Source organism: Eupeodes corollae, chromosome 1 (assembly GCF_945859685.1).
Source record: "Eupeodes corollae chromosome 1, idEupCoro1.1, whole genome shotgun sequence".
In the NCBI taxonomy this organism is placed as follows: domain Eukaryota; kingdom Metazoa; phylum Arthropoda; class Insecta; order Diptera; family Syrphidae; genus Eupeodes; species Eupeodes corollae.
In genome coordinates this window covers 124731852-124747450 of record NC_079147.1, presented here as the reverse complement: position 1 = coordinate 124747450, position 15599 = coordinate 124731852, and the positions used below count along the sequence as shown (strand labels likewise).

The 15599-nt window shown below is 35.0% G+C and overlaps 1 protein-coding gene across 1 annotated transcript in view; it reads right to left on the bottom strand.

Annotated features, from left to right (window-relative positions):
• The window catches only part of LOC129944095 (endoplasmic reticulum aminopeptidase 2), a 209959-nt gene that overhangs the window by 189111 nt on the left and 5249 nt on the right, over positions 1-15599 (bottom strand). Inside the window, exons 2-3 of the mRNA XM_056053287.1 lie at positions 12183-12363; positions 11292-12131 (exon numbers count right to left, since the gene is read on the bottom strand). Coding sequence (XP_055909262.1) covers positions 11292-12131; positions 12183-12363 — 1021 coding nt within the window. The remainder of the gene's footprint in view (positions 1-11291; positions 12132-12182; positions 12364-15599) is intronic.

The window sequence follows — 15599 nt, the reverse complement described above, 5'->3', positions numbered from 1 at the left end:
ATCTTCCTCTGCATTGTTTTTAGTCGAGGTGTACAATTTAAAAACAAAATTTGTTTAGTTTGTTATAACAGCTTTGTTTTGGTCATTCATTCTTGTTTGTTATTCAAATAAGTGTTTGCTTTTTTATTCGACTTAGTTCGTCTAACGAATATCTTTCGTTGTTTTATATCTTATACTTTTTTTGAGTTCGCTTAACTCTATTTTTTCTTGATTAAATATGGTTTTATTCTTAAGGTTTTATTCTTTGGTTTCGTCGAATGCTTTGTTTTCAAGTCTTTGTGTACATTATTGAAAATGTTTGCTGTAGTCTTTATAATATTTTCTAGACTGTCATATTAAGGTCAGTATTCGTGTTTGACTGTTCTAAAAACTGATTGCTCGCTCTCTCTGTCTTTATATTTTCGTTATAGGTAATTATTTTTTATCCGGAACTTTTTTAGGGATAACGATGATTTTTCGATTTCTTCGCAACGACTTATGGTCAACTTTTATCTTAATTTTAACTAGTCTGTAATCGCTGTCAAAATGTTTATTCTTAAAGACAACAATGTCTTTTATAGTCTCAATTTTGTTTGTAAGGATGATATCTATTTCGTTTTTAGTCTTTCCGTTCGGCGATATCCACGTCCATTTCCTGCAATCTTCCTTTTTGAAGAATGAATTCCCAAATTTAAATTCATTTCTTCTAGCACTTGATGAGTCTTTTTCATATCTTTGTTGATCCATATCCATGAGGTCCTATATTTGGGTTTGCTTCTTCAGCCAATCTTTTCAGAAGTTTCGCATTAAAATCACCTAATTCGTACATTAATTCTGTTTTGTTGTTACTGAATATTTTTTCTAGAATTTCGTAAAATTTAATTATTTCTTTATCTGCAGTCTTGTTGATGTAAGCGTTGGGCTTTTATAAATTAAAAAAAAAAACTTATTCTTTGTAGGTTGTTTAATTTTTTATTGACGTCCTTCTTGTTCAGTAGTCAGACAATAACTGCCTGTACCTGTACTAAAACTTACAAATGTCATTTTAGCTTAATAGCATATTGATGGGGTTACCAGCATTAAATTATTTGTAAATTTATAACATAAATTATTTGTACATTTATAACATAAATTATTTGTACATTTATTACATACATTATTTGTACATTTATAACATAAATTATTTGTAAATTTATTACACGCTTTTTTTTAACTTTCTAAAACTAATCATAACCAAAGCGAGTGGATGGGCGAATAATTCGACCAATGCGTGTACTATAATTTTCATTATTCGAAAGTATATTATCTTCAGGTTTATTATCTACAGGTATTTCTGACCCTAAACCACCGACGGGTTGACTAGTCAACTGATTAGAATCATTTGGATTCATAGGCCCAGCCGTTGGTTCAGGTTCATCCGCATTCACATTATAATTGATATCTTTATTTTGATATAGATATTTTTTAACACCATTTACTGGTGGCACAATATTGATGTCTTTCAAATTTTCTAAATTATTTGTAACAGGACTTTTGATATGCTCTTCAAGTAACATATCACTTGTATCAAAGTTATTATTAACTGTCTTAGCAATAAATCTACGATTTCTTCTATAACGATTATCAAAACAGTCTTTTAAAATATAGGATCTATTGTTTACGATACCAACTACAGTGCCATAGTTCCACCCTTTTTCATTTTTTTTAAAACAACGCGATCACCAATATTTAAGACAGGCAAGGTTTTTGCGTTTCTATCATAGTAGTGTTTTTGTTTTTGCTTTTTCGTTTCAATTTTATTTTGAACAATCTGCTCAATTACATTGTTTCGACACAGTAGTGCGTTTGAAATTGGTTGTTTTGTTTTTGCATTTCTACCAAGGAATAACTCAGAAGGTGAATATTGCATACTTGCAATAGGAGTCGAATTGTACTCCAAAATTCGATATCGGAATTGATCAACGTTTCCGGTTTCAATACATCGTTTTAAAATGTTCTTAGAGATAGCTACACCCTTTTCTGCAAGTCCATTACTTTGAGCATACCGAGGACTTGAAAATTTTAAGTTTATGTTACATTCCCTTGCGTATAATTCAAATTCATATGAATTAAATGGATTATTATCACATTTCAAAATTGTAGGGTAACCAATTATGTTGAATAAACGTAAAATTACTTCAATTATATGCTTTGATGTCTTATTTTTAAGTTGTTCCGCAAAGATAAAATTGGAATATGAATTAATTAATGATACAAAATCATGACCTGCATATTGGAACAAATCCATAGCTACTATATGAAATGGGTATTCTGGTGATATTTCTTTAACTAAAGGTTCTTTCCGATTGTTTTTTTAAATTTTTCGCAAATATTACAAGATGAAACTATTTCTTTTATTTGCTGCTACATTCCCGGCCAAAAATACTTCATTCTTGCCGATGAAAGTGTTTTTTCGATACCTAAATGTGCCTCATGAACCATCTTACATATTTTTTCTTGTAGTTCAGACGGGATTACCAATCGATGATCCTTAAATAAGAGTCCATTTTCACAATGTAACTCATCTTTATATTTGTGAAACTTTTGAGAGAAATTATCAAGTTGGTGAAATGTTGGCCAGCCGTTCGTAACATATTTTCGTATACGACTATATTGTTCATCCTGTTCAAAAACTGATAAATACAGATCTAAATTTTGCTTTGATAAACATGCAGATTTTGTAACCATATGTATTACACCAGATAAATCACTGAATTCAGAATCCTCCGATAATTGCGCTCGTGAAAGGCAGTCAGCTACCAACATTTGCTTTCCGGGTTTATAAATTAATTCCATGAAAGGATACTTTAATAAAAACATAAACATTCGCTGCAATCGCGGTGATACGTCATCAATACTGTGTTTAATTAAACCTTCAAGTGGCTTTCAAGGGTAAAATCTCGACCGTATACAAAAAATGAAATCTCTGACATGAAAAAACGACCGCCAAAAGCTCTTTTTCAATTTGAGCCCACTTTTGTTCGCTTTTACTCAAGGTGCGTGAAGCATATGCGACAGGATGACCATCCTGTGTTAAAACACAACCCAGACCATCCTTAGATGCATCCGTTTGCACGATCACAGGCTTATTTGGGTCATAAACTGACAAAACCGGATTAGATGCAATAATTTTTAAAAGATTTTTCATTTCAGTTTCATGATCCGATGTCCAACAAAACTTAACATTGTTATGGGTCAAATAACGTAATGAAGCAGTTTTTTGCGATAAGTTCGGAATGAATTTCCCTAAGTACTTAAAGAGTCCTAACAGTCCCATAATATCATGTTTGTTTTCTGGTTTTTACATATTTAAAATTGCATTGCAATACGTTGCTGGAGGTTTTATTTTACCGTTTTCTAAAATATGACCCATAAATTTTACTTGTGTTTTTCTGTATTGAATTTTTTCTGAATTAAACTTTATATTGTTCGCACGCGCACATTCAATGACAATTTTTAATATACTATCGTGTTCTGACTCCGTTTCCCCAGCAATTTCAATATCATCAAAATACACAACAACCCCGGGAATGTCACCAAATATTTGTACCATTTTGCGCTGAAAAATTTCAGGAGCACAGTTTAAGCCAAAAGGTACTCTATTGAAATTATATCTACCAAACGGAGTCATGAATGTAGTGACATCAGAACTACTCTTGTCGAGTTTCATATGCCAAAACCCACTTGCCAAATCAAGTACCGTGAAAACTCGTTTTCCATTTAATTTGCTAATAAAATCATCTATGGTTGGAATTAAAAAATGCTCCCTCTTAATACAGGCATTTAATGGTTTGGGGTCTAGGCATATACGCAACTTTCAATTAGGTTTTTCAACAACCTGAAGATTATTCACCCACTCAGTAGCGTAATCAACTGGTGAGATGACTCCTATACGAGTCGTTTCTTTTAATTCCCTCTTTAATTTTTTTACTAAACTTAAAGGAATACGTTTTTTGTAATTTAAAACTGGTTTTGCGTTTTCCACTAATTTAATATTTACGTTGCCCGGCAATGCGACTAACCCACCAAAAAGATCTTTATTTTCAGTAATGAATTTATCCGCAGTCTTTGGTAAACAAACGAGAGAATTCACATCTAGTCTTGTTATTAAATTAAACGCAATAGGCGTTTTCAAGCCAAGTATGGGCTCACATGTATCGTCAACAACAAAAAATAGAGCAGATTGTTCCGTTTGAGAAATTGGATCAACACAAATTAATTTAACAGAACCAACAACTTTTATTTCATTCCCATTATAATCGGTAACACAAAACTTTTTTTCTTCGTTATTCAATTTAATATTAATTTTTCTTAATTAAACTCAGAGGGACGCAGTTCACATCTGCACCGGTATCGATTTTAAATTCCACAATTTCATTATTAATTTGATACTTCTTAGTCCATCTTGAATTAATTAACATATTCTTACTTAATCTACAAATATATTTCAAATTTACTTTCAACCCATCAATATGCTTTACATTAAAAATACCTGAGTCTGATTCAATTCAAAAATTCCCTCCAGAAAGGGCTTTTACAGCTTTTTTATCCAACTAGTTGTCCAGTTTTTTGTTTTCCGTTTTGCTTCCCATTTTGTTGTTGCTTCCCTTTTTGCACCATTTACTAAAGTGCCCCTTTTTTCCACATGTGCTGCAGACGATGTTGTTTGCTTTACATTCCCGCAAATGTGCTGTTGAAAATGGTTGATGTCCACAGTTATAACAGTGACGAGAAATCGCATTGATAGAGTCCGATGATGTTGGTTGTTCACTTGTAACATAGTGAACTTGTTGTTGTTGATTGGTTTCCAAAAGTTTTTTGTTGGTGTAGGCAGCTTCAAATACCTTGCCGGTGTCCACCACAGTTTTCAGTAATTCATTTCTTCCATCAAGAAGCTTAAGTTGTAACTTCTTAACTTACTTACTTACTTACTTAAGGTGGCGCTACAGTCCTGTGTGAACTAGGGGCTCACCCAACAAACTTCTCCATCTAGCTCGGTCCCTAGCTAGATGTCTCCAGTTTCGCGCTCCAAGTTGGGTGAGGTCACCTTCCACTTGTGCGCGCCACCTGATCCGCTGTCTTCCTCTACTGCGCTGTCCTGTGGGTGCGGATTCGAAGACTTTCCGGGCCGGAGCATTGGTTTCCATGCGCTCTACGTGACCCAGCCATCTTAGTCGTTGGACTTTCACTCTTCTTGCTAAGTCTACGTCGCTGTACAGCCCGTCCAGTTCGTCGTTCCATCTTCTCCTCCACTCCCCTTCGATGCATACGGGACCGAAGATCACACGCGGTGCTTTCATCCGCTTTTGTCATGGTCCATGCTTCTGCACCGTATAGCAGGACGGGGATGATAAGGGTCTTATATAGCAACACTTTGGTCCCTCGAGAGAGGACATTACAACTCAATTGCTTTCTTAGTCCAAAGAAACAGCGGTTAGCAAGAGTTATTCTGCGTTTGATCTCAGCGCTGGTGTTGTTTTCTGCGTTTACAGCGGAGCCTAGGTAGACGAAGTCCTTGACTACCTCAAAGGAACGTCTGTCGATTGTGACGTTTTGACCAAAACGTCGGTGTTGTATGTCCTTTCTAGACGACAGCATGTACTTTGTTTTGCCCTCATTAACCGTTAAACCCATTTTTGCCGCCTCTGCCTCAATACTCACAAAAGCCCCATTGACATCACGCTGAGTTCTTCCCATTATGTCAATGTCATCAGCATATGCCAGTAATTGGACAGACTTTTGAAAGATAGTGCCTCTAATGTTGACGTGTGAGCTCTGCACTATTCTTTCAAGCACGATGTTAAACAAATCGCATGACAGCGCATCACCTTGTCTAAAACCTTTTTTGACATCAAAAGGTTCTGTTAAGTTGTTTCCAACCTTTATGGAGCAGCGTGAATTCTCCATGGTCATCCTGCACAAACGGACGAGTTTGGCAGGGATGCCAAAACTAGACATGGCTCTATACAGCTCGTCCCTGTAGATGCTGTCATATGCGGCCTTGAAATCGATGAAAAGATGGTGGGTGTCGATTTGGTGCTCTTGAGTTTTTTCGAGGATCTGCCGTAATGTGAATATTTGATCAACTGTGGACTTTCCTGGTCTAAAACCACACTGATAAGGACCTATCAGGTTGTTGACGATGGGCTTTAGACGTTCACATATTATGGCAGAGAAGATTTTATAGGCGATGTTAAGTAGACTTATTCCTCTATAGTTGGTGCAGTTTAGAGGGTCTCCTTTTTTCAGGATCGGGCAAACAATACTGAGGTTCCATTCATCGGGCATGTTTTCTTCCGACCATATCTTACCGATAAGTTGGTGCATGCTCCTAACCAACTTATCTCCAGCTGCTTTAAAGAGCTCGGCATTCAAGCCATCTGCTCCAGCGGCTTTATTAGACTTCAACTTAGATATGGCTATCTTTACTTCGTCTAAGTCGGGAGGACGGGATTGTTGGCTTTCGTCGTCTATATCGAATGGGTCATCCTGCCTGACAGCGGGATTCAGTTCTTCGTCGCCGTTATACAGTATGCAGAAGTGGTCCTTCCATATCCTCAGCATTGACTGCGGTTCCACTATGATGTTTCCACTTTCGTCTTTGCAGCCTTCGGTTCTAGGTACTAACAGGTGAAACGAAATTCACAGGTACATAAAACTTTCGAACCTCATTCCTGCTTTTATACCTCTCAACATCTTCGACCGCACGCTTCTCATGCCCTCTCTTTTTCCTTCTGAAAAGTCGGCGTTCATCTCGCCTCTTCTGCTCATAGAGCTCACGAGCAGCTCTCGTCCTTTTATGCAGCGCCGCTTTGCGTGCCTGTTGTTTGGCTGCATTTGCCTGCCGACATTCCTCATCAAACCAGGGGTTCCTTGTTGGTGGCTGTTTGAAACCCAGCACATCAGAGGCGGCTTCTCTGATTGCATCTTGGCAATGTTGCCACTGGTTTTCGATACATTGTGTTGGCGGCAGAGAACTTCGAGAGAGGTTACTTGTCACTCGGTCGGAAAAGGATTTGGCGATCTCTGGCGATTGTAGCTGTTCGACGTTGTATCTTCTCCCAGCAACTCCCTGTTTTGCCTTGGGTCTGGAAATCCTAAGTGCTACCCTGGCTACAACGAGGTAGTGGTCCGAGTCGATGTTACCTCCTCGGAAAGTTCGTACATCCATAATGCTGGAAGCGTGTCTGGCGTCGATCGCAATATTGTCAATCTGGTTGACGGTAGATTGATCTGGAGAAGTCCAAGTTCCTTTGTGGATATTGAGGTGTGGAAAACGCGTACTGGCTACCATGACGTTTCGCCCCGCAGCAAAATATATGAGCCTGAATCCATTGTCGGAAGTGTTGTCGTGCAGGCTGTTTTTCCCGATTATTCCACCAAAGATGTCTTCCCTTCCTAGCTTGGCGTTAAAATCGCCCAGGACTATTTTAATATCGTAGCTAGGGCACTGCTCATATGTTTTGTCTAAGAGCTCGAAGAACATATCTTTGGTGTTGTCGTCTTTCTCTTCTGTGGGGGCGTGCGCGCATATCAGGCTAATGTTGTCGAATTTAACCTTGATGCGTATGGTCATGAGGCGCTCATTGATGCACCTATAGCTCAAGACTTCTTGCCTAAGTCTGGCTCCAATGACGAATCCGCATCCAAATAAGCGCTGTTGGTTTTCGTGGTAGCAGTCACCATAGTAAATATCGCAGTTTTTCATCCTCTTTTTGCCCGGCCCATCCCATCGTATTTCCTGGATGGCGGTGATATCTGCTTTATATCGTTCTAGGGCCTCCGCTAATTCTTCGGCCGCACGTGGTCTGTTAAGGGACCTAACATTCCACGTGCATATATGAAGTTCGTTGTCCTTTATTCGTTTGCGTTGGTTGTCAACAGTAAATCCGTCCGTATTCGAGGCTTGTTGGTGCTTCGCAACTTTGAAAGCTTTTACGTGGCCAGGAAGTCACCCCGACGCACAACCCCCAACCTGGAGGGCCAGATCCTAAGTATAACTCCAAGGATGGGGAGCCGGATAAAACCGCTCCTTACAGGCCTGGGCTCCGAATAAGTCGAAGAAGCCCTATAAGGTGTTCACTAAGTAGTTCAACCTTACTGGAACTGTAGACGCCACCGTTGATTCCATCTCGGGAATTCCTCCGCTGCCGTCTGGATAAGGAGAGGTGCCTTAGTGGAAACACATCTCCCCACCTCTCTCGTTTGCTGCCCCCAACAACTTTCCACTGGGGTTGGAACCCAATCTCCAGTTGAGGTACTAGGCACCCGATGTTCACCACGTGGAGGTGAGAGTAGGAGTTGATAGACAGAGGTTGGTTTTAAGAAAAAACCTGTGGACGCTTGTGTCCTCTTGAATGCACATGTCTACCATTTGAACATCAACTTCTTATCTTCAATGCCAATTATGATGCGGTCTCTCAGCATCCGTTCTTCATATGAAGCACCGCAATGACATTTGAATTCACAGTATTGAATTTGTTTGCGTAGTTCTGTTTCGAATTCAGCAAACGGTTGTTTTTCCCGTTGGACGATGGTGTTATATTTGAATGATTCCATGGTAACATTTTTTAACGGGACACAACGATGGTGTTATATTTGAATGATTCCATGGTAACATTTTTTAACGGGACACAATAATTATTGAACGCTTGTAAAACATCATTAAATGTTCTTTCGATGTTCGGCAGACCTTCTTCGCCTTCTAGAACCTCTTCAGGATTTTGTTCGTTGGCAACTATACCAGGAAGTGTTCCATCGTTGGGAAATAAAGTATTATATATTTCCATAGCACGGGGACCGATCAACCAGAGAAAATTAGCTATTTTCGTTGTCTCCCCTTCGTCCATCTTACCATTTGCCATCATGAACATAAGGAATGTTCTCTTCCTCTATTCTATTCTAGTCTATTATTTGCCATTGTCTTCTGACACCATGTAAGCGTTGGGCTTTTAAAAATTAAAAAAAAACGTATTCTTTGTAGGTTGTTTAATTTTTTATTGACGTCCTTCTTGTTCGGTAGTTAGACAATAACTGCCTGTACCTGTACTAAAACTTACAAATGTCATTTTAGCTTAATAGCATATTGATGGGGTTACCAGCATTATGTTATTTGTAAATTTATAACATAAATTATTTGTACATTTATAACATAAATTATTTGTACATTTATTACATAAATTATTTGTACAATTATAACATAAATTATTTGTACATTTATTACAGTTGAACGTTCATTGTTTGTGTTGGAAAATAATTGTAAAGTTGATGGTTGGTGTATTTAAATTGCACTTTGTTGTTGTTTGTTTAATTGTTGCATAAACTGTGTTATTTTGAATATCTTTTCTATCTATTAATTAATTTTTTTATATCAATTCGTTCGTTTTTTGTTGAGTCGAAAATTTCATAATCGGGTTCATGGGGTGTCTAATGGGGTTAATGTCTGTTGATCCAACTACAGTAGTTTTCAACTTGCTTGTAATTATTTCTTTATTTTTTGGCTGTCGTAATGGTGAATTTCAATTTTCATTCCAAACTTTGCCTTCTAGAGAAATGTTTGACTGTTAACATTCGAATTGTTTGTTCCTGAACACCAATTATTTTTAATAAATGTGGTTTAAAATCATGAAAATAGATTTTTTTTTCAAATCATGAAATGAAAATAAAAATAAACCAGCATAGGTGTTCTTATATGCGTTTCGCCCCGATGCAATGGTTGGGCTCATCAGAAGATGACCATTTCACCTTGTCTTGACGCATATAAGAACACCTATTATGGGTTATTTTTATTTTTATTTTCATTTCATGATTTTAAAAATAAAACTTTTATTTTCATGATTTTAAATCATATTTATTAAAAATAATTGGTGTTCAGGAACAAACAATTCGACTGTTAACAGTCAAACATTTCTCTTCAAAGGTCCCTTAGCAATTAAATAAAAACAGCTACAATTTATATTCTGTGAAGACTTGTAGCAACCATGTAATTCACAGTAGCTTTATGTAGCTCATATTACATGGAATCTCGATTTATTCGAGAAAATATGCGTCAAGACAAGGTGTAATGGTCATCTTCTGATGAGCCCAACCATTGCATCGGGGCGAAACGCATATAAGAACACCTATCCTGGTTTATTTTTATTTTTATTTTCATTTCATGATTTTAAAAATAAAAATTTTATTTTCATGATTTTAAATCATATTTATTTGCCTTCAACCACGAGTTCATCGAATTTAAAGTACGTTTGTTTTGCTTTTTTGAAAAAAGTGTATTAGGGATAAGAGGTTTCCTTCCTTCAACCACGCGATTTGGTTAGTATTCGGCGATGGTAAATGTTTTGCCATATATTGTCTTTCCTAGGCGGAAATAGCTTTCTATGTCATTTTTTACTATATTAAACTATTTGTTAGACTTGTTAAATAAAAAAAATTGGGTGGCGCAACAGTCCGTTTGAGAAACTCTCAACCATTCCTGTGTTCGAGTACTGTTGTCAGGGATGGAAGGGACCTACAGTTTTAAGCCGGATCCGAACGGCAAATTTGAGAAAGCACTTTTCATGACAAGAATTACTTTTGGAGAATTTGTCAAATAATCGCAAGAGGTAGTACCCGTGGAAAAAACTTTAGGTGGCATAGGCAGAGATCGAACCCAAGACCTCTCTCATGACAGTCCAACGCACTAACCACCATGCCACGGGTAGACTTGTTAATAATGCCAATAATCATTAGAAATAGCTCCTCTGTAGTAAGTTCCTCTTCATCTACTTTAAAAATAATATAATTTAGTAAGTGTTTATGATTATGATCAACACGTTAAATTCCATCCTAAAAGGCAATGGAAAATGAAAAGTTTTATCAAATTAAGTGCTTCGAAAACAGAATGCTGTCTTGTATCCTTTAAGCGAGATAAACCTCCTGGCAACTTATATTTTGCTTGGATAAAACTAAACATCACGGTATTTTCGGCGTTTTCATCAAACACCAACTCTTGCTGAACGTTCACATTTAATAAATTCAATTAATTTAAATTTATATGTATTCCTCAACAAATTTTAATGTCATCTCAAAATTACATTATAATCCTTTTATTAAAATTGTTTGAATAGTGTTTTAAGACTATGCACCAGCTAAAATTCGTTATATTTTATTATAAGGCAATATGTATGACAAACAAAAAATTACTTAGCCTTAAATAAGTATTTAAGTTATACTATACTACAAAACAAGATTCTTAGACTTATATGCTAAAAGCGTTATCAAATGTTATAGCTTACCTTATCAACGTAAAATTCATCATTCTGTTCAATGAATTTAGTTACACTGAATATACTTGTCCACCCTTGCATTGCATCTATATCCATTGTGTTGGTCGTTATATGAAAAACGTGCATCTCTTTTAAAGGCCATTGTATGTGTAATGATGAGAGTATTAAAATTGATAAATATTTCACCAGCCCATCCCAGATAACATTATCTTTTGATGATATTGATGATGTAACTCCTCCAAAAAATTGCTGCACAATTGCTTCAGCAATTCGAACAGTAGAAAGCTGATTTTCTTCCGTAGTAGTAGATTTTTGATCGGACAGAAATGATATTTTGAGACTTATTAGCCCCAAGGATGATATTACATTTTTTTTCAAAGAAGGAAGTGCAACAAAGTCAAGCTTCGCTAATGGATATTTAGTATTCAGCCAGGATTCCAAATAGCTCATTACATCTTTAGCAGTTTGCATTATTAAAATTGCACGTGTTAATAAATCTTCTGGAGCGTAGAATGTATATGACATTTTTTCCTCAAAATAATCTTTTGAATTGTTTTCTGAAACCCTGCTTACTGTTGTTGAAGTATGTGGAAACAAGGTGTTATTCATTGCAAGAACCTTTAAGTTTAGAGAATGTGTTAAAGATGCTATACTACGAGCAGATACTTTTTTAAAGCTACTAGTGTTATTTTTCAAAGTTGTCCATATTTTTTCATTTTTTGTTTTTGGAGTTTTGATAGGAGTCTTTGTAAATGTCTCAATATTTAGCGACTGTCTCTCAAAATCACTAATCACCCAACTTAATGAATCTGCTGATAAACGAGGCGTTTCCATGAAATCATCTCGAAGCTATAAATTTTAATTTATTAATATAGAATAAATTATTGTGTATGTACTCACCAAACCAGTACCCATATAGAATCCAACATCTTCGGTCTTAAGCACATTTGAGTTTGAAAGGCCTATGTGAAATCGATCCCTGAATATTGAAACTCTGAATGGAGTTCGAAATTGAGGCTCATTAAAGCAAGGAAAATATTTTCTCGCTCCACTTTGTTGGAAAACCGTTGCTGCTAAAAATCTGTTGAAATTGAAAAATGTTCGAATATAATTGCATCATGAAAATTAATAATCTTGTTATTAACTTAACATAGGAAGTTATAGTAATGGCTCCGATTTGTCAAATTGAAAATTTTGACATTTCTCGACCACGTTTCAAGGTCCCTAGAGTCAAAATAAACGATTTTTAGAAAAATGTCTGTGGGTGCGTGTGTACGTACGTTCGTACGTTCGTACGACTCAATATCTTTTCAAAACTTTGAGATATTGGCTTTAATTTACTTTAATCTTTCAAAAAATTTTGTTGTCAACATTCAGTAATGTTTTGAAAAAAATCGAATTGACAGTTTTTGTACAAGAAATTAAAAACCGAAAAAAAATTAACAAAAGTTGGTAAAAAATGATTTTCGACTCAAATATCTTTTCAAACATTTGAGATAATAGATTCTAACTAATTTTTACCATAGACTAACTAATAATAAAGACGGGACACTTCATAGAAAGAAAAAGAAACCAATTTCAGATTGCCTCCACCGAGATTGCCTCCACAGCATACATGTTTTGTTCGAAGAGCGATAATTTGTTTGTTGTTATGATTAAAAGTTGCAAGTTGCAATGAATGATCGAACCACACACAAGTCAAAATAAAAAGAACACAGCGCAGACGCAGATACGTACATATTCACTTTCACAGTTCGATCCGTCAACTTCACAACAACAAAAACACACGCAACGAGCTCTGTTTTCTGCATCTATTTCATTGTGCTATCACAGCGCAGACGCAGATACAGACATATTCACAGAGTGATGTACTCGTAGGTATCAACTTCACAACAAAAAAAACACACGCAGTTTTTTTTCAGTTTTAATTTTTGTTGTGTCTTTTTTTCAAGATTGCGATATGCCTTTTTATTTGTTTTATTATTCATTAGAAATTCGTTTTCAATTAATACTAAATAATTTATTAGAAAACGAATTTGGGAATTTTAAATTCCATTCGTTAGCTGTAAAGGTTCTCTTCAAAATAATAAAAAATGGGCACGACTGGATCGCACAAACTTGGTCTCATAGCTAACAACTTTAACGCAGCTAGAATTTGATGATGATATTAATTTGTTCAAAAATATTGTGACATTATTAAAAAAAAAAATAAGAAATAAAATTAGATAAATTGATTAAGTTATTTTAATGGCTTAAACCTTAGAGCTAAAAATAAAAAAAGCCATCTGATGTGTTTGATAAATATGAATTTAAGAAAAAATAATTTCAAAAATTGTTGAATACAATTTTACATACAATACAAAAAAATATTCATTGGCCCCTTTCCAAGAAATTGAATTTTCACAAAGAAAATTCAATATTTTTTAAAAATCCAAAAATTTTTTGAAAATTTTTATATGCAAAATTATTTAAATTGTAAAGGAGAACTCGCATAAGGTTTTTGGTTGAAATCAGTTAAGCCGTTGACGAGAAATTTGAAAACCAAAAAATCGGTTTATATGACAGGTCCCGTAGTAATCGTTATTGATATTTTTTTTTATAAAAGTATTAACAAGAACTTTAAAAATAAAAAAACTTCTTTTTATAAAAATTCTTGGAGGCATTTTTGAGAAAAATAAGTTTTTTATTTTATCGGTTTTCAACATTTGTATGGGAGGTACCGTTCTTTTTGGATTAAGAAACATAATTTTTTCAATTGTATCTTAGACCTAGTTTTAAAAATATTGACCAAGTCATTTTCAAAAAAATTTTCAAAAAACAGGGTTGTACTGTAGAGTGTAGGTACCCAAAGTTTTAAGTTCATGAAAATAAAAACGTAATTAAAAAGTAGCATTTCTTTATTGAATTCATTTGAATTTTTTTTAACAAAATCCTCGGACCCGTTTTTGAGAAAAATGTCATTTTCGTTTTTAGCGAAACAAAATTGTATGGCTGGTACCGTTATTTTTGGTCCTAAAAAAAATTAAAAAACGCCTGGGCATATTAGACAAACAACATTATATACCAAATTTGAAGAAAATCCCTTCAGCCTTCTTATGCTTGTAATATTTTTAGCTTCCGGTGTTGCTTCAGCTCCTTTTTAGACGTTGTAGGCTTTGCACTCTCCCAAACACTAAACTTTTTAAGCATACAAAGAATTATATAATCTAGAATTAAAATGTGGTGAGAGCTGCAAACGTTTTGGAATCCTATTAGTTTCTAGAATACACATTTCTGTAATTGTGGATTTAATTTTTTTTATATGTGGAGTGCTGCTGATGACTTTTTAAAAAAACTTGTACATGAACCTTAGAGATTTCAAAGAAAAGATCAGTTGGAGCAGTTATGCTACCGAAATCTGATGTTTTTAAGAAATTTTTGTGGAACAAAAATGTTTCAGAAGACTTTTTCATTTTAATAGATTCCCCACATCTTTTCATATCAGTTGGGCATAATTTACAAGATATTTTGTTAGTCATCTTCAAAATTCCTTGACAGTTGTGATAAAAGATCGGCTTTTCTAGTCTTATATCTAGAAAATTGAAGCACCTTCTATTATTCGAACCTTGATCGCATGTTAAACTTCTGACCCGTAGCCCAATGTCTTGACAATAATTAAGATTGTTTATCAGATATGTTTGTAGTTTCTTACCACTTATATAAATAAAAAAAAAATACAAAATTATTTTGTATTAATTGAAAACGAATTTCTAATGAATAATAAAACAAATAAAAAGGCATATCGCAATCTTGAAAAAAAGACACAACAAAAATTAAAACTGAAAAAAAACTGCGTGTGTTTTTTTTGTTGTGAAGTTGATACCTACGAGTACATCACTCTGTGAATATGTCTGTATCTGCGTCTGCGCTGTGATAGCACAATGAAATAGATGCAGAAAACAGAGCTCGTTGCGTGTGTTTTTGTTGTTGTGAAGTTGACGGATCGAACTGTGAAAGTGAATATGTACGTATCTGCGTCTGCGCTGTGTTCTTTTTATTTTGACTTGTGTGTGGTTCGATCATTCATTGCAACTTGCAACTTTTAATCATAACAACAAACAAATTATCGCTCTTCGAACAAAACATGTATGCTGTGGAGGCAATCTCGGTGGAGGCAATCTGAAATTGGTTTCTTTTTCTTTCTATGAAGTGTCCCGTCTTTATTATTAGTTAGTCTATGTTTTTACTTATAAAAAATATTGTATTATTATTTAAACAAATTTTGAGAAAAATCGAATTGACAGTTTTTTTGACAAAAAATAAAAACCTAAAAAGAAT